General features: G+C 50.5%; 1 protein-coding gene across 1 annotated transcript in view; it reads right to left on the reverse strand.

The window, feature by feature from the left end:
• LOC125424566 (melanotransferrin-like) overlaps nt 1–25,659 on the reverse strand; it is a 38,776-nt gene that overhangs the window by 11,076 nt on the left and 2,041 nt on the right. Inside the window, exons 3-9 of the mRNA XM_048481911.1 lie at nt 21,650–21,749; nt 13,329–13,511; nt 11,535–11,691; nt 9,298–9,365; nt 6,840–7,027; nt 5,031–5,211; nt 2,421–2,572 (exon numbers count right to left, since the gene is read on the reverse strand). Coding sequence (XP_048337868.1) covers nt 2,421–2,572; nt 5,031–5,211; nt 6,840–7,027; nt 9,298–9,365; nt 11,535–11,691; nt 13,329–13,511; nt 21,650–21,749 — 1,029 coding nt within the window. The remainder of the gene's footprint in view (nt 1–2,420; nt 2,573–5,030; nt 5,212–6,839; nt 7,028–9,297; nt 9,366–11,534; nt 11,692–13,328; nt 13,512–21,649; nt 21,750–25,659) is intronic.

Raw genomic sequence — 25,659 nt, forward strand, 5'->3', positions numbered from 1 at the left:
GGTATAGCTTGGAGTCTGGGATGAGCGCTTGCCCACATCCCCCCACCCCTGGAAAATGGTGTGCCTATTTCTGAAAGTTGTCTCTGCTTGAAGACCCCCAGCCTCAGTCTGCCCCATCCCAGTCCCTGGCAATGGGCTTTTCATGGTCAAACTGTGCTTACTGTTAGAAGTGCCTCCTTACCCCACTGAGTCCCGCACCAGCTGGCACTGCAGGAGATGGGAAGGCGGCAGAGGAGCCTCTTGCAGGGAGGGTGAAGGCCGTAGAGGCCCCAGAGGCCTTGTTCAAAGGGGAAGGTGGGGAAGAGAGGAGGCTGAGGCCCAGCAAGCCCACAGCTGAGGCGGCTGCAGAAGATGGGCTGGAGAGGCAGCTGGGACGAGGGAGAGGAACGAGAGGGCAGAAGGGATATAAGGAAGTGGGAAAGGGCGAGTCTGGGGCTGCCGCCACAGCAGCAGGGAATGTGGGTGGGGGTGCGAAGAGACAAGGGAAAGGGACAGCTCCATGGTGGGGAGCAGGAAGGAGGGAAGAGGACCCTGAAGCCCAGACCCCCTTTGGGAACCTAGACCCCGGTTCAAGCTGGTCCCCACCCTGTGCAGTAACAGGGTGGGAGTCGTTCACACAAGCTGTAAACACCTCTCCCTATGAAGCAACAAGGGAGAGAGAGAGGAAGGGTGTGAAGGCTCAAGCCAGACCGGGGAAGGGAGGCAAGGAGGCCTGCTAGGAGGAGGGTGGCGTGGGCAAGGGCTGCCCCGTACACCCAGTGCTTTGTGGGCACGGTGGTTTCTTGGCCCTTGGGCCATTTGGGGAGGTCATCGTCTGGGGAGACCAACCCCCAGGTTAGGGAGGAGGGAAGGGCCCAAAGGGCCCAGGCAAGGGGGGGGGGACGCCACAGTGGCCGACTTGCCCATCCTGTTTGCCCTCCAAGAAGGAGAACAGTTTGTCCTTTTCCAGGGAGGCCTCGATCAGACTGGTTTCTTCTCCAAGGCCAGCCTTTTGCATGCAGTGATAGGCTTGTGTTGCCCCCTCATTGCTAGTGTGGCAAGAAGTTGCCCCTTGGCAGGCTGCCCAGACTGCCCGCACAGCAGTGGCCGTCCCCCTTTCCCCAGGCCAGGTAGGCTCTTGGCAACTCTTTTAAAAAAACCAGCGACAACTGTCCCGATATCCACCTCATGTCACGACCGTGTGTGTCACAGGGGCTCTGAAGGCCCAGCTTTCATTAGGAAAAAAGAAAAAGGCTCCAGCCTCTTTGGTAGTGGAGATATTCCCCGCCCCGCCCCGCCCTGCCCAACATCTCTGCAATGGCAGCGGACGGGGACATCCTTTTTCTGTTTTCCATGAAACCCCGGGAGGTTAATGAAAGATTTTTTAAAAACCCTGCTAACAACAACATTGACCTCTTGGCAGACAATTAGTGGTTGGTGGGCCATAAAGACACCACTCGCAAGCTGCTGATCAGCTCCTTGGTCTGAGGGGAAAAACATTTTTTCCAACAATATTTGTAACTGTTTTGGATACACGAGGCCAGGAGGGAAGCGTGGCTTTGCAGCAAAGCAGCCAGGTTCAAGCCCAGAAGCACCTTCAAGACCAACGAGATTTCCAGGACGGGACTTTCAGAGTATTGCTGGACTTGAATCTTGCTTGTCTGAGAACCTGAAACGACCTGCTTGGTCCTAGGTCCAGTTCCCAGAGTTCCCAGTTCAAAGGGTCAGGCAGTGGGGGTTGAGAAGGCACGACAGTGCAGAGGTCTCTTTCAAAGCTGCTGCTGCTGCTTCCAGATCCCCCCAGACCCCTTCTGCACAGCAAATGCATGACGGGTTTCAGTCCGGCTGAGGTAACACATCTTCCTGTTTCCGCGTTCTCATGCATCCACGCAGACAGCGATTGGAGCCCACGGAAACAATCCAGGTTGCTGTCGTGCCTTTGCACAGAGATGCGTCTTTTAACAAAAAATTACTTCCCACTGATGCGTAGCTACACAGGCATGAACAAATGAACTCCCACAACCATTCTGATGTCTCACTATATGACCATCTGCACCTGTGTAGCTACGCAGATGTAAGCCACAAAAACATTTTAAAAAGCAAAACAGAGGTGAATAAAGTGCCTCCCGCCCAGCCGTTTGCTTGCGAGTGGCTGCAACCAGGGGATTTTTAAAAGTCTTGCTAATAGCGCAATTCTAAAAAAACCCGGTTTGGGGGAAATCACATGGGACAGACTCGTTTTAAAAGCGGGATCTGGGCAAAGTTCCACCCAAAACAGTTTTTTTTAACCGTCCTACACCCATGTTTATTGCTCCGTATGGAACAGGCCCTAGAGTTATATGCTGCAAGCTTGGGTGGCCCAGGAGGCATGGCCTGCCGTGGGCACAGACTGGCAGAAATTCTGCTGAAGCCTTTGGAGACTTCCACACCTGGGGCCCCACCTGGATCCATTCCATGCACTGCTCTGAACTTGCTGCAGAAACACAGTGGATTTCTGGCTTCAAGTTGTTGTCCTGAAAGGCCGTGGCCATTTCGCTGCATTTCCAGATCTCCTCTGTTGACAAAACGCACCAGCGCAGAAATCTGGGCAACCCTACGAGGAAGCATCAACATTGGAAGGGCTGAGGCAGAATCCACACGGTTCACTTTGACATTAACATCCTCAATTGAAAACAGAGCCTACATTTTGAACGTGCACGAAGACACAACATTCCAAGTCACAGCCCTGCTCTGTCTGGATCAGAACTTCCTAGTCTGAGAGGGAGGTGCTCTCTGGAACCTCATGGCTAGAAATTTTTTTCCTATCTCGACAACCCGAGATCTTTTAGGGGAGATGTAGGGGAAGGAACGGGGGACACCGCTGGCACTCCAACCATCTTTTAAACAGTGGGACCGTGGCTTGCCCCCTGCTACCCTCTCACTTGGGGGCTTCCCCACTGCCTCCCTCTCTCCTCACATTTTCATTCCCTTCAGTTCCACTTCTGGGAGCTGCTGTCAACAGTTTTGAAACTTATTTGTCCGGTCACTTTGGCATCTATTTTCTTGTCTGCCTGCCTGAAGTCACTTTTTCCACCTCCCACAAAACTGTCTGATGAGAATCTGGCAGCTCCCTCCCCTGTTACTTTTCAGTCCAAATAACTGGTCAAGGTCTCTCCTTTCCTGGTTATGGAGGCAACTTCCAGGGTCTGCCAAACTTCTTTATATGCATTTGTTTAAAACATTTCTATACTGCCTTTCAACTCACACAGAGTCCTCAAGGTGGTGCACCTAATACCAAAAGAGAGCCATCGTGGTGTGGTGGTTAAGAGCAGGTGCACTCTAATCTGGAGAATTGGGTTTGATTCCCCACTCTGCTGCTTGAGCTGTGGAGGCTTATCTGGTGAGCTAGATTAGCTTGTGCACTCAAAACATGCCAGCTGAATGACCTTGGGCTAGTCACAGTTCTTTGGAGCTTTCTCAGCCCCATCAACCTCACAGAGTGTTTGTTGTGGGCGGAAAAATGGAAAGCAGTTTGTAAGCCCCTTCGAGTCTCCTTACAGGAGAGAAAGGGAGGATATAAATCCAACTCTTCTTCTTCTTCTTCTTCTTCTTCTTCTTCTTCTTCTTCTTCTTCTTCTTCTTCTTCTTCTTCTTCTTCTTCTTCTTCTTCTTCTTCTTCTTCTTCTTCTTCTTCTTCTTCTTCTTCTTCTTCTTCTTCTTCTTCTTCTTCTTCTTCTTCTTCTTCTTCTTCTTCTTCTTCTTCTTCTTCTTCTTCTTCTTCTTCTTCAGCCAGGGAGGAGGCCAGCGCCAGTTACTGGAAGCAGGCCAAACAGAAAAGGAAGTCTTTGTCCTCTGGAAGAAGACAGCAATAGACCAAGACAGACGAATCTCCCTGGGGAGGGAGTTCCAAAGCTTTGGAGCAATGACCAAGAAGGCCCTTTCTTAGGCTGCCCAGTCTCTGCAAGAGCCAGCATGCGCCACGATCCGCCCATTTCTGGTTTGATCCTGTCATGTCTCCCAGTCGGGATGTGGGATTCTCTGTCTCTGCTCTTCCCCTCCCTCTTGGTTACTGTGGTTGTTCTTTCCTGCTCTCTGTACTTTTGCTTGCCAGGCAATGCCTTGCCAGCTCACTAGACCCCTGCTGTTGTAGTTCTTACAGTATTGTGGCATGAGGCTGCATTGGCTCAGGACTGTGGGACTGGTGGGGTGCCACCTACCCTTGGGGACTGGTAGTCAGGGGTGGTGCTGGGTGACATGAAGGCATGATGTGGAGGTTAATGGAGGGCATGTTGTTGCTTATGCTTTAGTTCTGGCAATAGAAGTCTAAATGCTTACTCCCAATGCTGTTTTATAATGAAGAAATCATCTGAACACAGAGTCTCGTTATTGAACAATCCAGGGACATGACAGCAGGGTGCAGTGGTTAAGAGCAGCGGGACTGTAATCTGGAGGACCAGGTTCAATTCCCCACTCTTGCACATGAAGCCTGCTGGGTGTTCTCTCAGAACTCCATCAGCCCACACAGAAGCAGGGAATGGCAAACCACTTCACACACACACACACACCCCCCTGCCTAGACTTGGATGGCAGGACACCCACAGCAGGGCCTTCCAATACGACTGGAGCAGATCAGTGTGGATGAAGGCAGTCCACAAGGCATGCTGCCCTGTATCTGTTCAGGACCTTAATGGTCAATACCAGCACCTTGAATTTGGCCCAGAAACAAACTGGGAGAACAAGCGTAGACAGAACAAGACTGGAGTCATAAGGTCCTTAGGGCCAACTCTGTTTTTTTGTATTAACTGCACCTTCCAGTCCTCAAGGGCAGCCCCACATAGAGCATGCTGCAGTAATCTAATCTAGATATTACTAGGGGTGCACCACCGAGGCAGGCAGGAGCTTTTCTGTCCAGGCAGGGCTGGGGAAACGCACCCCTGGCCACGGCTGCCTCCTCTCTATGCAACAGGAGACGCAAGGGACAAACCTACTCCTCTCAGGAGAGCTCTGTCCCATCCAGAACAGGAGATAATCCATTTCCTGGGTCAGCCCTTCCCCTCACCAGAAGCACTTACTTGTGGGGTCACAATCCAAGCCCCGGACAGCATGTAGGTACTCCTGCCCCAGCCAGGCCTGGTAGGTCTGCTCCTGACTGGGAACCAGGTGTGTGGTGGAGTCTTTGAAGAGAAGGTTCTTCCCACCATAAGCCGTGGAGTCGAACATTCGGAAAGGGGAGGCTTCACTGTTGAACTTTTGCTGTAACCGGCAGAGAAGCATCGGTTAGAGCCCTGCACTCCTGAGGCCCCCCTGTGCCCTGGCAGGTGACTCCAGGAACAGGGGCTGTTTCAGAGGAGACCCACAAGCCCAGGGCCTTCCTCACCACTCCGGATGAGCCTTTCCTCAGCTGAGCACTGCCCACCACTCCTAGAGCCAGACTGGCAATTGCAAAAGTATGGTGTAGTGGTTAGTGCTGGACTAGGATCCCTGCTCTGTCATGGAAACTCACTGGCCAACCAGGGGCTCATTCCTGGTTACCTGGGGCCAGTCACGTTCTCTTAGCCTACAAAGCGGTTGTTGTGAGGATAAAATGCAGAAAGGCAAGCCACTGAGGGGAGGAAAGTGGGGTATAAATAAGTAGCTGGAGACATTTTAATATAAAACTATGCTCTTAATGTCTTATAACATCTGGCTTCGAGGACCTCAATCCTGAGAATTATCTACTGGCTTTCTGCCTCTTGGGAGTTGTTGAAGGTGGTTTTCCCCCCAATGTATTTACTTCCTTTTTACTCTAGTTTTAGAGACCCAAAGAAGAAGAAGAAGAGTTTTGGATTTATATCTCCCCCTTTCTCTCCTGCAGGAGACTCAAAGGGGCTGACAATCTCCTTGCCCTTCCCCCCTCACAACAAACACCCTGTGAGGTAGGTGGGGCTGAGAGAGCTCCGAGAAGCTGTGACTAGCCCAAGGTCACCCGGCTGGCGTGTGTGGGAGTGCACAGGCTAATCTGAATTCCCCAGATCCCCCAAAGTGCCTTTCTCGTTCATCTTCACAACAATTGGGTAAGGTAGGTCCAGCTGAGACTGTGTGACTGCCCCAAGGGTGCCCAGCAAACATCCAAGAGTCCAACAACAACACTCTAAACACTGCATCACGCTAGTTCTCTGAGAGCCCTACCAGGGAAAAAGTGACTAACAGGCAGATATTCAATTGGTAAAGCTTTCTCCATGGAAAAGCTGTACTGCTTGGATGTATCTGACTTGCAGCAGCTAAAGAGAACACAGCTCTTTCACACAAAAATGTGCTGAGTCAACACGAGGGATCCCCGAGCTTGATGGACCTCTGGGCACTTCTCAGATGTTGAGAAAGAGTGGGACGCCACATCCCAAAAGGGCTGGCATGAGGGCAATTAGAGAAAGCTGGCAGTCCTATGCCAAGCCTCTTCCTCTAGTGAAAGGTAGACACCCCAGTGCCTTTCTGCTCTCTGCAGACCCCAAGTGGTGCCTCCCGTGATCCTTCCGTTTCTGTGATGGAGGACTGGCTCTCGGATCTGGGGAAGGAAATGGGTGCATCAGAAGGCACTGGGGCTCTGATATGTGCTGCCACGGCTCATCTGGCTCGTCAGGTGATCGCTATGACTGCAGAGGAAACACTTCACTCTCTGCCCAACGTTCTGCAAATGCTGCCATCAGGACACTCCCACCTGCCCACCCCACACGCCACGGCCTGCTGTGAATGGAGGGGACCAAATGAAACTGAAGAATGCTGGCAGAATGCAGAGCCTCTTTGAGACGTCCTCCTCCCATTTCATTTAGTCCCTGTGGAGCTGCAGAGTGCATCTGGAGCCCAGAAGCCCAGCCTGAAAGGACGCGGTAAAAGTCAAAGGCCACCTGTCCCTGGTTGAGCAGCTGAAAGACGAGGCTCCCCGGAGTGTCTTGCCTGGCCACCACAGCGTGAGCAGGAACTCGTGCCAAGTGACACCGGTGCCACTCTGTCACTTCTGCCCTGGTGCCGTCCCGGCAGAGGAGGTGGAAGTCCTTCGGCTGAAGCTTCTGACCCCACAGAGGAGGATCTGGGCCTAGAACCAGGATCAGAGTGGCACTCAGGCTGCTCAGCAGCAAAAGCCAAGAAGCCGTCGCCCTGCAAGTCCCAACATGGGGCGGCCAGCTCCAGCGTGAGAAACTCCCGGAGATTTGGGGGTCGAGAGTGAAGAAGGGAGGGATCTCAGTGGGGAATCCTGCCAGAGCTTCCACCCACCAGAGTGGCCATTTTTCCAGGGGAGCTGATCTAGGGGAGTTTCTCAACCTGGATATGGCAACTGTATCCCACCCCCCCCCCCCACCAGTGCCAGGGAGGACCAGGCAATCGAGAACTGCTAGATTCAAGTCTGGTAGCACTTTAGGATTTTCCCCGGTATAAGCTTTTGTGGGTCAAAGCTCTCTTGGGCAGACACAAGTAGGAACAGAGATCTCTGAGGCTGATTATATACTGGTGCTCTTGCCTCGTGGCGAAGGCAGATTACTTTGGGGCAGAGCTTCTGTACAGATGCCGTTTCCCCCCTCTCACACTCACTGTGTGGTAGACCCAATAATCTCCGCCGCTTGTGAGAGTGGGGAAAAGAGCAGCCTTTCCCCCTTCTTTGCAGGGGAGATGAAAGGAATGACCCCGTGTCATTCTTTGCTTGGGGCTTTTTGGCTCCACCCACCTCCCCCACTCATTTGTACCATATTAGAACTACCAAAATAATGATAGATCTAGTACAGGAATATTGAAATAACAATCCTCTCTTTTCTCCAGCAGCAGCAATGGCAGAAAATGTGTGTGCGCGTGTAACAGGGGAGACATGGTTCCCATCGAGGACACGGTCCCCATTTTCAGGGGAGCATGGTCCAGGGAAATGCTTTGCCACTTTCATTTGGGAGTGTCATTTTTGGAAAGGGGCTACAATATCAACCTAACAGCAATATCGATATAACAGCAATTTAAAGGGCTTTAGCGAAGCCAGCTACGCGGTGTGATGCGATTTGCGCCTTTAAGGGTGAGCTGATGGGCAGAGTTAATAGAACCAGGAAAAGCAGAACTGAGAGAGCCGGGAGAGTTCAGCAGGCTGTGGGGTGCCTCCTTGTCTGTCAACAGAGAACCACAAGGAAACTGTTGGAATAAGCGACGTTGGCATGCCTGGACACCGGGGGGTGCTGTGTATCTCGCTCTAACTGCGATGTTGCCTCTCTTGTTTGCCCTCCTTGTCTGGGCCAGCAGACCGCCCACTAACTTCCTTTCTTCCCCATGCTGGTTTCACTTCTGTCCTACCCTTTGACCTGAGCGCATGGTCAATGGCAGCCTGCTCTGTGGGGCTTTCCCACTGTAGCATCCTCTCACCTGCACACACGTGATGGCGCGGTAGAGTGCCCACTTGTTCACTGGGAAAGTATTCTCTTAGACTAGGGTTTCTTTCTATCTACCTTTTTCCTGGAACAAAGCTGTGAACTGGAGATGTAAGTTTTACCTTTTACAATTTATCTCTTGAGAAGTTTCTATAAACTGCACTCACACACACTACTGGGCAGATCCATAATTCTAAACCAAATCTAACAGAAACCCCACTACAACCCCACTGCACAGTGAATCTAGCGGATTTCTACAAGGCACACTGATGAGCGCATACCAACTGTAAGAGGTTTTGTTGCAAAATATTAATATTACAATTTTAATTTTCAGCTATGGGAGAACACCAGGAGAAAGGAATCCGCTCTCATGACAGCTCCTCTCACAACAAGAAGTTCTGTTTCCGACAAGCTAAATGTGTGAAGAGCGTGCGGAGAAGGAGCTGATCCCACCTGCAGCACAAAGGCTGGGCACAGTCCAGACCAGTATTCCCATGATGCTCCCTGCTCAGAGTCCCCATCTGCCTGGCAATCGCCCGCTGATTCATGTGGCTGCCAAGGGAAGGGGAAGAAGGATTTGCATCTTTTGTTCGATCACATCACTTCCGGCTTGATGCGAAAGTGCCGCCACTGTGCTGGGGGATTCTCTAGCACTCTCCCTCAAAACTATTTGGAAACTATAGAGTTCGGGGGCAAGTGTTAGAGCATTCCCCCCGCCCCCGAAGTGTGATGCAAGCATTTCTGCATTAAGCTGGGAGTCACATCATCATGCGGGGATGCCCATCGCTGCCCTGAACCCAACTCCCCAAAGGGAACGCTGCCAGCCCTACCTCTGCTCCCGATCCCAGCCTTGCAGCTATGCCCATGTTTCCAGCAAAAAGCCTTTTCTACCCCCGTTTTCCTTCATTCTAATTTTCATTACATGGTTGCAGTAAAAGCAACTCTCAGCCAGAGACGGACTCACCATTTAGGGCATCCACAACAGTGCTGTGCTTCACAAAGGCCACTTCTCCCGCCTCTTCCACGAGACACCTGCAGGAAACCGAGCCCACGCCATCAGCAAGGCCTGGAGCTACACAGAGCTGCGATGATGATGCAGACAGTGATGGGACAGTGACCACGCAGAAACCCCTTCTCATCCTGCTGCCAGGAGGCTTCGGAGCCAGGGAGCCAGGTCAGCGACTTCTGTCATGTGCTGCCCCCCCCCCCCCCGCCTCCTATGGCAGCAGTTTCTTTTCAAAGGCACAGCAATCCTTTTTGGACACAGGCTGGCAACTGGAGGTGTTTAAAGAGAGGTTGGACGGCCATCAGTCAGGAGTGCTTTGAATGTGTATTCCTACATGGCAGGAGGGTTGCACTGGACGGCCCTCGTGGTCTCTTCCAACTCTATGGCCCCTTCCGCACATGCAGAATAATGCACTTTCAATCCACTGTCAATGCACTTAACAAAGTTTTGAGGTAGCTCACAGAATCTCCTACATCTCAGCTCATGCTGGCAGGGAATTGCAGTCCATGGAGATTGGCTGTGCTGGCAGGGGCTGATGGGAATTGCAGTCCATGAACATCTGGAGCGCCATAGGTTGGCCACCCCCAACTAAACCATTAATCTAGAGATCATAATTTTATTAAAAGAAATGGGTGATAGTATTCCTTTTTAATGCTAAGAATTTTAATCTGAAAGACTCCAGCTGCCGGGACGCGGCCTGTTCTGGCCTGATTCTGTCACGTCTCCTGGTCAGGAAGTGGGATCTTCTCTCTGGGATTGGTTAGTCCTGCTTCCTTCTAGGTTTTCTCTCTGGCATGAGCTAATCTGCTCATGAGGCACCTGCTGGCTTTTGTACTTCAAAGCGTTGGGGAGGGTGGGTGGTTTTGGGCTGGCAAAGGCTGTGGGATCTCCTTCCTGTGCGACTGGGGGGGGGGGGCTGTGCCCCTGGGAACTGCGTGTGATGTGAAAGGGGGAGGATAACAGAAGTAGTTTTGGCGCATAATCCTTAGTTCTGGCAACGGGAGTGTAAATGCTTAATCCCGAAGCAGTTTTCAATACAGCAAATTGTTTGAACATGAAGTCTCTGTCCAGGGGCCTGGCAGCTGCATTACTTTTAGCACTTAAAAAATGCTATTCCTTTGTCTTATGGCTCACATTCCCTGAGAAGCCATGGCCGACTGACAGGTACAGGTGAGTTTTTAAAAAAGCCAATAAACAGTATTGATGCAGTGCCATTCCTGTGCATGATGTGCTGGTGGCAGAATAAATAAATGCAGGTCCTGCTCTGAGGGACTCCCAACAGGAGGCTCTATGATAGGAAGGGCAGCAGCTTTTACTGATTCAAACGTACAGTGACGCTGCAATTCACGCCTTGGTGACTCTCAGATGAGACTGCTGATAGGAGTGAAAGCTGAGCAGGTTCCGGAGAAGGGGAAGAGGTGGAAGGAACAGGAAGACGCTGATGGCTGAGGTACAGATGCTGCAGTTGCAGCAGCACGCACCCCAGAGAGGAAAGCCGAGGGGAGCAGTGGGGTGCGGCCTAGGACGTAGGTAAGGGGTCTCGGGTTCAACCCCCCCATTCATGTTCGAAGCTCCGCCCACCCGTTTGTGGGTTTTTAAAACATTTTAGTGTTTTTCGGTTTTTGGCCTGCAGGGGGCGCATTGTTTAGACTAGCAGAACCAAACTTTCAGGGATTGTTAGGGGGACTCTCCTGATGATACTACCCAGGTTTGGTGAGGTTTGGTTCAGGGGGTCCAAAGTTATGGACTCCCAAAGGGGATGCCCCCATCCTCCATTGTTTCCAATGAGAGCTAATAGAAGATAGGGGCTACATCTTCGAGGGTCCATAACTTTGGTGGGGGGCAGGGGAGGGAAGGGCGGGGGAGTCTGCCATCCCTGGCCTTGGAGAGCTGCTTTTATAAGCGCTAGGCCAGGGGCGGGGCTTGGGGAGGCATGGCCATGCCCTAGGGGCAGGTGGGGGTGTGGCCCCCCAACCCCCCCATAAAAACCTATACCTACGTCCCTGGGTGTGCCCCCCTGGATTCTTGTTCCAGAAAGGGTTTGCAGGAGTCCTCCTTTTCCCACTTTCCTTTCAGTGCATCCCAGAAATCCCGTGTGACCAGTAACAGAGGACATCCTGCAGCCGGACACATAGAGGACCTCCTCAGATGGTCCAGAGCAATAGACATCTAAGCAAGAGCAGCCTCCTCAGTACCTGAAGGCTCCGAGATAGTCATAGTAGGACTCTCTGGGACTGGGGTCACATTTCCATTGTCTTGCTTCATCCCCTTTGCATAGCTCACAGAGGGAAGGAGGGTATGTGTCCCCACGGGCTCCAGGAACACAGCTGGCACCAAAATATTCACCAACAGCTGGAAGGGAAAGAAGAGCTGCAGTGACCGATGACACCAGGACAAGACGGCTTAAGCAGCAGCAGTGTTGAATTCCTCCGTTCCTCTGACCTGGAGATCCCGACAGTCATGAAGGGAGCCATACCTGCCCAAAAGCCACATTGCCTCCAGGGGCCATCCAGAGCAGTGCACTGTTACCAGGGGCCCTGGGCTGCTGGCAATCACTCCATCTCTCTCACACTAAAACCCATGGGAACTGACTGCCAGGAGCGAGGTGGCATGTTAGAAACTTGGGAGTGAGAGCCCTCGGGATGCATGTCTCTAGACCTGTGGCAATGCACAAGCAAGTGGTCCTGAGGGGAATTCTCGCTGGATGCCTGAGGGAGGAGCTGGGAGCCAGTATCAAGATCTGTCAAGGTCAGGACATGGCCGGTTCTCTTTCTCACCCACAAACCCCAGTGCCTTCCGGAGATCCCGCCCTTAGGTCTTCTGCAACCTTCAGCAATGCTGTGAGATGAAAGTACGCAAAGTGAAGGATAATTTTCCTTTGAATGAGTGAGGCTTTTATATGTGGGCAGAATACCCTCCCCCTTGACTGCTAAGTATCATCTACGTGTATGAAATGAAAGGATGACAGCGACTTGGAGCTGAGGTTGTGAGGCTCAAATCAAAGCTGGTTTCCACAAGGGCTGTTTTCACACAGTCCAGGTATTCCAGGATGGGCAAGTGAAATATTCTGGTGTGTGCAAGATTTCCCCACGGCTCCTGGTGCTAAAGCGGGCCTGCCCCGGTGTTGCTCCATGATATTTCTTTTATCCTGGGATTTTGAAAAACCACCAAATTGGCAATTCTTTTCAAAAATCCCGGGGTGACCTTGCTACAGACTGCAACTGTGTGGACGCCCGTTGGGAGCAGAACCAGTTCATTTTTCCTGCCCAGACACCTGATCTCCCCGCCTGACATTCATTCAAGCTGCCATTCAAAAACAACAGCCAATCAGAATGCAGGACACCGGGCATGCTGAAATAAGCTTGAAAGGGAAATACAAAAGTCCCAGCCTCACGCAGAACAAGCTGGAGCATTTCCTCCCACTCTTCACTGGGTTCTTTCACAAAAGGGCTGCCATTTGAACGGACAAACCAGTATTAAACTGACCAGGATGATAAAGAACCGGTATAAGTCTGCTGTGCGGAAACAGCCAAGGTGTCATGATCAGTCCCTGTTTGATTCTGCCACGTTTCACCTCCTGCCTGGGACCTGGGGACCTGGTTCTGTTCAGACCCCACTCCCTCGACTGCTTCAGTTAAACTGCTTTACTTTTCTTGGACCTGTTATCAGCTCGTTAGTCACCTGCTATTGCAGTTCTCACAGCAGTGTGGATTGTAGGTTGCTTAGACCCTAGTGGGGGGAAGGCAGTTTTGCCTTATAGTAACCATGGGACTGGAGACGTGCCATCCCCCCTTGGGAACTGGTCGGCGGGGCAGGACATTGGGGTGACAGTGATTGCAATATTGACTAGGCTTAGTTCTGGCAAAAGAAGTCTAAATGCTCATTTCCTGATGGTGCTTCACAATAAAGAAATCAACTGAAACCAGAGTCTCGTTACTGAACAGTTCAGGGTGCAACACAAGATAGGGTGTGGCCCAGCCGATGCTCACCTTTGGGTACCTGACAGCCCATCACTGCTATCCGGCCGCTATCAATGAGAAAGCCCACGGGGACATTCCATCCGACAGTCCTGTTGATGCCTGTGTGACATGTCTTGGCGCCCCTTAAGCTGTTGATGGTCAAGGAGGAATTGGTTTTCACAACGGCCACAGCATAGTAGGAGGTGCCGAGATCTGGACAGAGAAAGGTGCGGGGAGAACCCAGTGAGTGTCACTCCCTATAGCAGTGATGGCGAACCTTTTCGAGGCCGAGTGCCCAAACTGTAACCCAAAACCCACTTATTTATCGCAAAGTGCCAACACGGCAATTTAACCGGAATACTTTTAGTTTAGAAAAAACAGTTGGCTCCGAGGCGTGCGTTACTCGGGAGTAAGCTTGGTGGTAGTCGGTGGCTTTGCTTTGAAGCAACCGTGCAACGCTTCGAACGGGTGAATCACAACCCTAGGAGGGTTTACTCAGAAGCAAGCCCCATTGCCAGCAACCGAGCTTACTCCCAGGTAAAGGATCATGCTTTAGTTCTTCCCATGAAAATCAGTAGGGTTTAACAGCGCTTAACAGGGTTACCTACACTGCTTCCCCAAAACTAGGTCTCAGGTTTAATGCTAATAATCTCCCTGAAATAATTACCCTATTGTCACATGACGAACTCTATGCACACGTGCCCACAGAGAGGGCTCTGAGTGCCATAGGTTCGCCACTACTGCCCTATAGTCTGCATGCCAGGAACTCGCCTAGTGCCAATAACACCGTTTACTCCATATTAACAGCTGAGTGCAGTGTTTTCAGCAGGTGCTTGCATCCCACGGTGCTATCGCCAAGGGTGGGTCTGCGTAGAGCCAAACATTGCTCTTAAAAAAAGAAAAGTCAAGGTGCATTGAAAGGGTAGGTGGGAAGCTGGTGCAACGAGCATGCGAGCAGAATGCCCAGCAGCGATTTGTATGTGACCGAAGGGCTTCTTCGATGTGTTCAGCAGAAAGAGAAAGGACAGGGGTGAAGAGCCACCAGGTGGCTGAGTGTGACTCATGTGTAGATCAATGAAACCCTCCCACAGAGGACACCTCTGCATCCTTCTGGCTTCCTTCAAGCCCTCTTCATGGGTGCCCTTTCCTTTGGGCCCAAGAAACACAATGGATTGTTAGTGAATGTGACAATTACCAACCATGTTGTTGCTGCAGTTGTTGTTGTTATTGTTGTTGTGTATTTTCAGTTATGCAGATAGGCTTTTTTATACTGGTTCTCTGTTGGTCTCTTGCTCTGAATTTTAGCATAATTAATTACAAAAAGCTGCTGATCCCTGGATGAAAAAGTTGGACTAGGAGCTGGGAGAGCCAGGCTCAAATCCCCAGATGTTGTCTCTCAGCCTAACTTACTTCACAGGGTTGTTGTAAGGATAAAAGGGAGGAGCGGAGACAAGTGTGTGAGGAGGGAGGGTTGGCAAAAGAACATGCAAACAAACTAGCCGTCTGTTCCCAAGCCAGTCCCGCATATACTCATATGTAATATAAGTTGGCGTTTCCCTTGGGATGATGGCAACGCAAAAGCTCCATCTTTGTTTTTTTACTTCCTTCCCACAACCCTTGACAGGCTCAGAGTTCCCAAACAAAAGGAGCCAAATTGAGGTCATTGTTGGTCCCTCCACAACGGCTTTCCAGAGCTAACCAGCAGGCGCGCAGGAGGGAAGCCCTATTGAGACCACAGCACAGTGGCGGGGGGTGGGGGGCGCATAATGACAGCATCAGCTACCCTCCCAGAGGTCTCTGGGCTCATTCATGACACAGCAAAATGGCTCTTTTAGAAACGCCATGAAATACAGAAAGTGTCCCAGGCCACAAAGACATCTGCGCTTCAAATCTCCCAAGAATCCCTGGAAGCAAGGTTGAGGAGCAATTTATTTATCTTACATACTCGCGTATAAGTCTACTTTTTCAGGACATTTTTTGTGCTGAAAAAAGCCCCCCTCGACTTATACGCAAGTGAACGGGTGGCGAGCGGGTGGGGGGGACGGGTGGCCAGCGAAAAAAGGCTGGGAGCTGAGGGTGTTTTTCTGCACCTGCTCCCTGCTATGTGGACACAAAGGCAGCTCCCAGGTAAGCCTTGGGCTGTTGCTTCGCTGCACTACAGGGGGCCTGTGGCTTCATTCACAGCGAATAGTCAGTGAATAGATGTGTATATTAAATATTAAATTTATATGTTACAGAATTGTTGTTCAGGCCAGGAAGCTCCATGAATGATAGGGAGCCATGCTCATTGGGAAATCCGCACCATTGGAGCCCATGGTGGCAGGAATCCCCCCCCCCCCCCCACACACACAGGGTGCCCTGGGGTGCAGCCACTGCCAGCACCTTTCTCGGCACCTGGAAAGCAGGTGGGACTTCTGTCCAGCTGAACTTGCAGACCTGCAAAAAAGACTTGCTTTGGGGCAGCGGCTGCCATCACCACGCAAGCATCTTCATAGTGTAATTATAAGCTGTCCATGTTGAAGGAGAACCTGCAGGGACTTTTTAAAAGGGGGATCTTGTTGAGCACCTTCCCTATGAAACTCTGAAGAGATACTGTCTGTGAGAGTGATATATTCCACTTCAGAACTTTTAAAGTTATTGTTGATACCCTACTGTTTTTCTTTGAAATAAATATTCAAAAACATTTAACCTACTTATGCCTTAATTATTGTAATTTTATTGGTATCTATTTTTATTTTTGAAATTTACCAGTAGCTGCTGCATTTCCCACCCTAGACTTTTACTCAAGTCAATTAGTTTCCCAGGTTTTTGTGGTAAAATTAGGTGCCTCGACTTATACGCGGGTCCATGTATGCACGAGTATATACTGCACGGTATCTCCTGCTATTCTCCCCAAGGATCCAGGGCAGAAGCAACACTGTACCCCTCAGTCTTGGTACTGTTGTGGGGAACCGAAGAGTGCAGGAGTAGGAGAGGCAGGGAAAGGAAGGGGAGAGAAGCCAAAGACTTTCAGCTGCAGGTCAGTAGAGACTGGTCAGGCATCTGGTGAATCTTCCTAGCTCCGTGGTGGCGAACCTTTGGCACTCCAGATGTTATGGACTACAATTCCCATCAGCCCCTGCCAGCATGGCCTTAGCCATGCTGGCAGGGGCTGATGGGAATTGTAGTCCATAACATCTGGAGTGCCAAAGGTTCGCCACCACTGTCCTAGCTGAATGGAAGGAGCTCTTTTGCTGGAGGTTGTCAAGCAGAGTTGGCCAGCCATCTGCCAGGAATATGTGAGTTGCCTGGGTTGTATGTTCAACTGGGCTACATGGCCTAGAAGGCCTGCTCAGAGCTTTGGGTCGATGGGAAGCTCTGTTTTGCATGACCTATTTCACTGACCTTTTCAAATGTTAAGAGGAGTGAGTTCATATGAGAACAAACAAACTCATAAACTGCATGAGGAGATCAGTCAAGGCTAGTCCTTTGGCCACAATGACAGAGAGCGCAGGTCTCCCGTCCACTTCCTTTCAGAGTCTGGTGATCCAAGGGACGAAGGTTCCTTTTGGTGCCACCCAGCTGCTAGCACAGTTCCTCATTGCCACCACCACTGGGTTTATTTAAGCTGGAAAAGCCTAGTGCAGCACCCACCAATACCTTTTATGGCACCCACCAAGTGTTTTTAGGAAGTGGGTGGGGCCAGGCAGGGCTTTTGCCTGGAAAGGCTTCTTATTGGCTATACAGACTTTAAAGAAATGTTTGGCAGCACCTGCCCCTACAGCACAAGCATATGCACTGTGTTACTGAAGTTCAGCGCAGGCCATTGTTTTGTGGTTGGCTCTGCCTTCTGCGGCAGTCATTTCGAGGCAGCCATTTTGTTGCCATGTCAGAATTCCAAATGTCCCTGTAGCCTGAAAAGGGCTGGGGACCCTTGAACTGGGGCAGCCCATGACAGGTGACGATCCAAGTGATCCCACCTCAGCCATGAACTTGGGAATGCCACTTCCCGGTACCTTCAGTCTCTCGGATATCGGGAACTATTTTAGCAGGGGGATTGCAAGGCTGATCCCAATAAAGTGCAGAGAATGTCCACATGATAAGTGACTCCTGCCTAGTTGGCCGAGGTGTACTGGGGAAAATGGCACCTGGAGACATCTGTTCTCCGGGCACCCCCCTGCTATGCCTGGGGCAGGGCCCTCGGCGGGGCCCCCTCTCCAGCCCTGTCCTGCCCCGCCCCCTCCCAGCTGCCAGCTCGAAGCCTGCAGCCAGCAGTCCCTTCTACCCTCTCCTCTGTGGAGGACATAAGCAACTGGAAGGCTGTGTGCTGGGACTTTTGCTTTTCTAAGCTTGGAGACGGGTTCACACCCCTGAGGGGCAGGGGCAGGCCACGCCCTTCCGAGCTTATAAAAGCAAAGCCCCCCAGAACAGAGCGTTCTAGTTGCTTCTGTCCTCCCCAGAGGGGAAGGCAGAAGGGATTGCTGGCTGCTGGCTTGGAGCCAGCAAGTGGGAGGGGGGCAGGGCTTCGGACGAGCAGCCGGGAGGGGGCGTGGCTCGATGATGACATGATCAGAGCTGAGGGTGCCAGAAGATGACAAGGACTTTCTGCTGCCTTGCCTGCAGCAGGACTTCCTGTGCCTTGCCGTCTTCCGGGTCACGTGGGGCCCCCCGATTTTGCGCCCCCTTGTCACCAGATCATTGGCGCCTGGGTACAGAGGGTATCCCCTGTCCCTAGGCAAACACGCCACTGCTGGCTGGTCACAGCACTGAAAGTCCCCTTATCCCCGGTGAGAGAGAGAGACGGTGAGAGAGAGCCTTCTCCATTCTCCATTCTCCAAGCTTGGGAGGGCGCGCTGCACAAAGCCGTGAGTCATCGCAGCCAGCCAGGAGGCGCGGGAGTTTGAAACTTGAAAGGCGAGGCAAGCTTCGACGCGTCTCAAGCCTCCCGGCCTCGTAACTACGACCCTTACCAACCGCCACTGGCACTCTTCAACTCAGAGTGATTAGGGCTTAGCTTCCCGGTTCCCCATCCCCAAGCAAGGAAGGCTGCGCAAAATAAAACTTCCTCTGACTGGCTGCTTTCCCTCGATGTAAGTGTGGATGTTTTGTGTTTTATGTTTTTGTGTTGTGTTTTCCTGCTTCTTTCGCTTGTACTACGTGGAGCAAGGGAGTTTTTTATGGTCGTAGTCTTAATGCAAATTGGGCTGAAATGTGAAATGGCTATTACAGACGCTTTCATACGTCTTCACAATATACCGCCAGAGGCAGCTAGGACCCTGGGGGAACCCGCGATTCCAATTCCTGGTGGGAGGCTTGGGGCAGAGACGAAGGTGGGACAGAAGGAGAAAGAGAGGGTGCCGGGCTGGTGTTTTTACCAGCTGGGGAGAGAATTGTCAATTCAAGTCTGCACTTCCAAGCATTTTTTCTCACTAATGCACGATCTCTTAACAACAAAATGGATGAACTAAGGCTACAGACTGTGAAGAGCAGGTTTAGCAAGAACAGCTGTGTTTTATTAATTACAGAAAGCGAGCTGCACTCACACATTCCCGATGCAGCAGTTGAGCCTGTTGGTTTCACTTCTTTCCAGCCGGGACAGAAACAGTAAAGATTCTAGCAAGCAGCAATGGAGGGGGGTTGGGGTCTCTGCTTGTGAACAAGGGATGGACACTAATTCAAGCATCACGGGGGGTCACTGCTCAAAGGATTTGGAAAGTATGACTGTTAGATGTAGACCAGCATATCTGCCGCGGGAGTTCCAGTGTAGTTATCATCATTCCACAGTATACATTCCACCTGATGCTAATGCTACCATAGTTTTAGTTTCTCTGTACAACATTGGCATTGACAACCAGCAGAAAAAGCATCCTGATGCTGTGCTCATTATAGAGGAGGAGACTTTAATCATACTAATTTAAAAAACAGTGCTCCCCTAAACTCTACCAGCATGTCAGGTTGCCCTACGAGAGGGATCCAATACATTGGATAAAGTGTATACCAACATTAAGGATGCCTACAAGGTGAAGTACAATTACCACACTTGGGTCAGTCAGACCATTTGTCACTGGTTTCTAGCACCCAACATATATTCCACTTGGGAGGCGGGTGTTGCCTGTAATAAAAGACTGTGAAATCCTGGCCTTCGATGATGCCTCTAAACTACTTCAAGATTGTTTTGAGACAACAAATTGCAGCATGTTTTCTACCACCCAGATCTGGAAGAGTATACCACTGCTGGTTCTGAGTTATATCACCTACTGCATTGTGACACTCTTACTGTGGATAAGCGCATCCAGATTTACTCCAACCATAAACCCTGGATGACAACAGGAGGTTCAGCGACTTTTTTGCATGACAGGAATATTGCTTTCAGATCTGGCGATGAGGCAAAATACAGTCTGCGGCTAGAGTCAGTCTCCAAGAGAGGTATTCGACAAGCCAAGATGAGTTATAAGAGAAAAAGAATTGAGGATTATTTTAATAATAACAACATAGAGGCAGGTGTGGCAGGGGATTCAACAAATTACCAATCATAAACCAATAATGACATTACCCTCCCAGATGGGGATTCTTCTTCTTCTGGCAGAGCAAGCAAATCACTTTTGCCCGCTTTGAAACAGGTTTATCAGAAATGAGATGACACACAGCCACTAGGTGATTAGGAAGCTGGCTGACCCCACTGCCCGTGGAGGCTACAGCTGAGGTGAGGTGCAAGTTTTGAGGAGCTGTGGAATCCAAGGAAGGCTGCTGGACCGGATGGTATTCCCGGTCAAGTGTTAAAGGAATGCGCTAACCAACTGGCTGGGTGTTTTTACTGGGATCTTTAATTCGATCTCTATCCCAGTCCCACCATCCCATCTTGTTTGAAAGCTTCCACCATTGTTCCACTACCAAAGAGATTTTCCCACTGACAATCTTCGGGATTATAGACCAATTCGCTCACCCCATCATCATGAAGTGTTTTGAAGAACTGAGTCCATAGGCATAGCCAGTTCTTGCCTTCCAGATACATTTGATAAACATCAGTTAAGCATATGGGACTAATAGATCTACGGAGGGCGCCATTGCCATTAAGCCTCCACACTGCTTTGGCAGCATCCTGGAACATCAGGGGAATTGTAATGCGAATGCTCTTCGCGGACTTTAGTTCCGCATTTCTTCAATCTACGCCACAAAGACTGGTGAAATGAAACTCGTGGATCTTGGACTCTCACATTCAATCTGTTTGTGGATTAGGGACTTCTTGTCTGGGCGTTCCCAGAGGGTTAGACTGGGAATCCGGGTTTCCTCAGTTCTTACCTCTAAATATACAGGAAGGCATACAGGGCCTGTGTTGAGTCCTTTACTGTTCACCCTTTATACATGTAGCTGTACTCCCTGTCTATCCTTAAAAGTAACACCATTATCAAAATTTGCAGATGACACTTTAGCGGTGAAGTGGGGCTCATCTCTGGAGGGGATGAGTCTGCCTAGCGGAAGGAAGTGGACCGACTGCTCTCATGGTGCAGGGAAAATAACCTGGTTCTTAACACTAACAGAGACAAAGGAGCTCATAGTGTACTATAGAAGGAATAGCTCAGAAATTCAGCCCTTGACTATAAATGGAGATCAAGTGGAGCGGGTGGCTAGTTTTAAATTTCTGGGAGTTATGATTAAAGAAGGGACTTGACCACCAAATTACCAGGGCTGCATGATTGAAGTTAAGAAAGCCCAACAAAGACTGGCACTTTCTGAGACTTTTAAGGAAGCAACAACTGGGTGTGAAAACTTCTAGTGTCCTTTTACAGCTATGCTATGCGAGAGAGTGTCCTAACCTGCTATACAATAGCCTGTGTATGTTTCTCCAGTTGCACAGTATAGCAGAATAGGAAGGCGCTCCAAAGGGTGTTGATCACTACTGCACAAAGAGTTGCTCGGCTGCCCTCTTCCCTCCTTGGAAGAAATCTATAATTCCCAGAAACCCTAAATCAGAAATGAAATATTCTTAGGGACCCGTCTCATCCAGCACACTCTCTTTTTGAACTGTTACCATCTGGTAGACGATACAGGGCCCTCAGAACTAGGACAAAGAGGCTTAGAGACAGCTTCTACTCTAGAGCTGTGGCTATGCTAAACTCCGCTGCTTCATATTGATGTATTTGGGGCTGTGTAGGGATGGGTGGAGGAAGGGGAAAGTGAGGATGATGTATGAGTCTGAAATTGTGTGCATCGAGGAATGCTGCTGTAAATTTCGTTGTGCGTGCACAATGACAATAAAATGCTTATGCTTATGCTTATGCTTATCCAGGCCAGGCTGGTATGACCACCAGCATCCTTGAGTCCCTGGGGGTCCTGTTTCAACAGGGAGAAAGGTGTGGGGATTCGCCACTTACCTTGGCCATAGGCTTCACCCACCACTGGTTTCAGATTGTATTCTTTCCCAGCCTGGTAAATGGCGCCGCCATCCAGGGTTACCACATCTGCCAAGCTTGCCTGTGTGCAACAGAGGAGGGCTTCAGGACAAGGACTCGGCACTGGCAGCCCACAGTATGTGCCGAAGAGGCTCTTGCTTGGACTTGGGCCTTGTGTTTTGGCCCTGCCATGGGAATGCTGTGGATGCATCTTGATTTCGACAAGTTTTCTATTTAGTAAATAGGTCGCATGTAGACTGTACTGCTACAACTTGAACACACAGCCTGTTGGTGGCAGTACACCAGGAAGGAATCCTTGAGAGGTGCTGAAAAGATTGGGTCTGGGTCCAGCACTGTGTCGTATTTTTATCAATGCCTGAAGGAAGGGGTGAAGGGAATCTCCACCGGATCGGCCGATGACACAGAACTGGGACATGCAGCTAACACCTCAGAGGGCAGAAAGGCATCCCAAAAGCTCTGACAGATTGGAAAGATGGGCTGACAGTTTTGATTTCTAATTTTGCAAACCTTGACTTGTTGTACTGTTTATGGAACCTCTCATGCTGACTTCATTTTTAATCAGTCGTGAGTCTCAGTGAGAAAGACAGGTGAAATTCAACAAACATAAAAAGTTCTGCAGGTATATAAAATTGATCAAACATATGCAAGTGTGGGATGGCAGATGCCTCACTTGGCAGTAGGTCATGTAAAGAGGCTACCTCAATTGCAGACAAAAGAGCAGACAGGTGAAGCGTCTTCTTCCTAGAACTCAGAGTACATCAATTAAGCTAGCTGAGGATGAGCAGAAGGAGGTCCGATTGCCCACTGGCTCCGGGCCGGGCGGTGGGACCAGAAGCGCCTCAGGGCAAGAAATGTTTGTGGCGCACTGAGAGAGGAGGAGGCACGTCGGGGAAAGAGTTCTTGTCCTGATGTGCTCCTCTTGCTCCATGTGTGCTTTTCACTTTCCACGGGGAAAGCAAGAGCAGTCCTGGCGCGACTTTTTGCACCAAAAGCTGGGCGAGGGTGGGAAACAGCTGCCGGCAGTGGGCAATCAGCCAACATATTTATTTCCTTCTTATTATATGATGGCTCTTTCAAAACCAGCCAGGCTCACAGACACCACTAAGTGCAGCCAGTGAACTTTGTTTACTTAATCATTTTTTAGCTATGACTGTTCATCACCAGGAGGGGACATGAATGTCCAGGAGGCTTGGAGAATGGTGGGTTCTTGCAACGGGGCACCATTCCTTGGCCTGTGGTGTCTTGGGGAGAGGCTGTACTTTGCTCCCCTTTATCTGGGAGAGATAGGTAAATCACCTGACACATGAAATGGCAGCGCAGTAGTGCTGCAAAGTGTTCGCTGCATTCAGCCTTCTACCGTCATGGAGCTCTCCCACCTTCCACAACAGGTCCAAGGACAGAGTCCAGAATCCAAGAATGTGTGTGTGTGGGGCGGGGGCATAGCTCGGATTCCAGAAGAAAGACATGAAATTGCTCCGGTATAGCAGGACAGGGCAGGGGGTGGGATGGAGAGAAAGACCCTCGTCAGTGGAGATTAAAAGAATAGAAACAGCTCACATTTTGCATGGTTTTTTAAAGCAAACTTAGAAACTGTGGCTCAGTTGTGGCCATGTTGAATTGACTTACATTTTCCTCTCCAACCAGAACTCATCATTTGGTCTGTGGAGACAGCAGTGGCTTTGTTGTGGATCTGAGGCATGCCTCAGGGAGCCTCATGTCCACATTCGAACAAGAAGAGTCAGGGCCTTCACAAAACCTTTTAAATACATCACACGGCACTTGCAGAGAGGATCACCATGAGAAGGGCCACTGGAGGCAATTGGTTTTGATTAAGCCAAGTAGAATTTGACACCCCCCCCCATTGCACTGGAGAATCATGTCCTCCAATAAAAGCTCTAAAGGAAACTATTCTAGAGTACAACTTTGGAACGCTGCCTTGCAAAGAGAGCCCTGGATCCCAGCCTCTGAAGACCCCAGTAAAATGGATCTCAGCTGGCAGGAAAAACCTTCCTCCACCTGAGATTTTATAGAACTGCTGACAGCTGAGCTAAGCCAGTTGAGCAACTGAAGGAGGACCACTGGGTGAAGGTTGAGGAGGCCCAGAGTCTTCTCCTTGCCCCTCATGAAGGACCCAAGCAGCTGCAGAACCCCAAATAAGACCTGGTCCAAGGTGGTGCCTGGTTTGGGCACTAAGCCCTTCAGTAAGGCTGGATTAGATTTCTAAGATGCACAGAAGAAGGAACCAAGGTTGTGCCCGTTCCAAGAGCTTTGGACCACCAACTCAAGTCACGTGCCTCCTGACTGGTGGAGGTTGAAGAGGGGTCCCAGACTGGGCCCAGGACAAAGATCACACCACTAAGTGTGGATCAAACCACTAAGTTTGGATTTCCAAAGCACGGAGGCAGCTGCCGTGTTACTTCTTCAGAACATTTTAGGAATCGTGCTCCTCAGTCTGGTGCCAAAACCAGAGTACCAGGATGGGCGTCCTCTCGCAGAGCACAGTACTCAGAGTCCATGAACAGTCAAATGCTTGCTTTGTGGGGCAGCTGTTCTGTTTCTTCATCCTCCTATCTCATGGGGGAGCACCCTGCTGTCGAGCAGTTAAAGCTAAAGCCACTGTTTGGGCAGAGCACCAGAGTTATGTTTATTTAGTTTATTTATTTATTAAATTTACATCTGGCCTTTTCCAGTCAAGGCTGGGCTCAGGACGTTATCTCGCAAGGGAGGTTCCCCTGAATCTGAGGATGTATGATTTGGGATGATCACAAGCTGAATTTTGAATTCAGAGGGTGTTTTTTTAAGAATCATCAATATTTGTAGTTTGATTTGCAAATAAGGAACTAGGAAATGTGACTAAGGCACTGGGAACCAATATGAACCATGTTTGGGAACTAGAATTCAGGCACAAAGAACTAAGCTGCAGGACATGAAGTTCAGGGCTGCTATCCTTCGGCAACTCACAGTCTCCTGTGTAGAATCTGTTAGAAGGAGATCAGGCGCATGGCTGGGCCAGGATGGCTCAGGTGAACGCCATGTTCAGAGGCAAGGCTCCTCTGGGGGGGGGGGGGGCAGGGGGGGGGGGGCTTTATAGACGCATCTGTTAGGTGACAGTGGGGAACAGGGTGTGGAGTAGGGTTGGCTTGACCCATCAGGACTCTTTTGACGTTCTTTTGAAGAACTGGCAGCGTTAGAGACAGCGTCTCCTTTTTCGGCAGAATTACGGGAGCTGCTCTTTTCAGCCCTGTCCTGTCCACTCTCAGTGGACCTCCCTAGTATCAGGCGGAGGTATTTCTCCAGTCATCCCAGCTGCAACATTTTTGGGTGTAGCCATCCTAGCTGACCACGCCCAAAGGAGATGCTCTGATGTGGGCCAAGCCCTTCTTCTCTCCATATGGTGTTCTGTTGCTAAAAACCAGACTTCTCTCCAGCAGCCGAAGCACGGCCTTGGACTCTGCACATTTGCTCCTGCTCTCCTCCTCGCCTCTGCTCTGCTGCTGAAATTTAGAGAAGAGGTATCACTGAAGCTTAACGTGGCAGGGGGGTGAGTGGAGGGGGGCCCTTTGTCTGAGGTTTGGGGGGCATTCTTACCCTCCACCCTCAAGCTGTTTCTGTCTCCCCCTTGCCCCCACTCCCCCCTTGCTGCTCTGCCCCAAAGGCAAATTCAGACGAGCACATCCAGTCACCACTGAGAAGGGGGAGAAGATCTTAAAGGGAACAGAGGAGAAGAGGAGTCACGTTTTGCCTCAGGGAGAGAACAGGGACAGCTCAGGTGTGGCTCAGAGAAACAGCAGACAGAGAGAAAGGTAGCTTTGCCTAGTAGTGTGGCAGAGAGGTCGAGCTGTGTCTCAGAGAGTGCTCGAGCATTAGGCCTGTTGCGGGGGATGAGCAGACCTCATGCCATTTAGCCTGACTCAGGCTGGTGTGAGAGAGAGAAGAGCCATAAAAAGCCTCTTTGTGCCTGGAAACATTAA

This window comes from Sphaerodactylus townsendi, linkage group LG17 (assembly GCF_021028975.2).
Source record: "Sphaerodactylus townsendi isolate TG3544 linkage group LG17, MPM_Stown_v2.3, whole genome shotgun sequence".
NCBI lineage: Eukaryota > Metazoa > Chordata > Lepidosauria > Squamata > Sphaerodactylidae > Sphaerodactylus > Sphaerodactylus townsendi.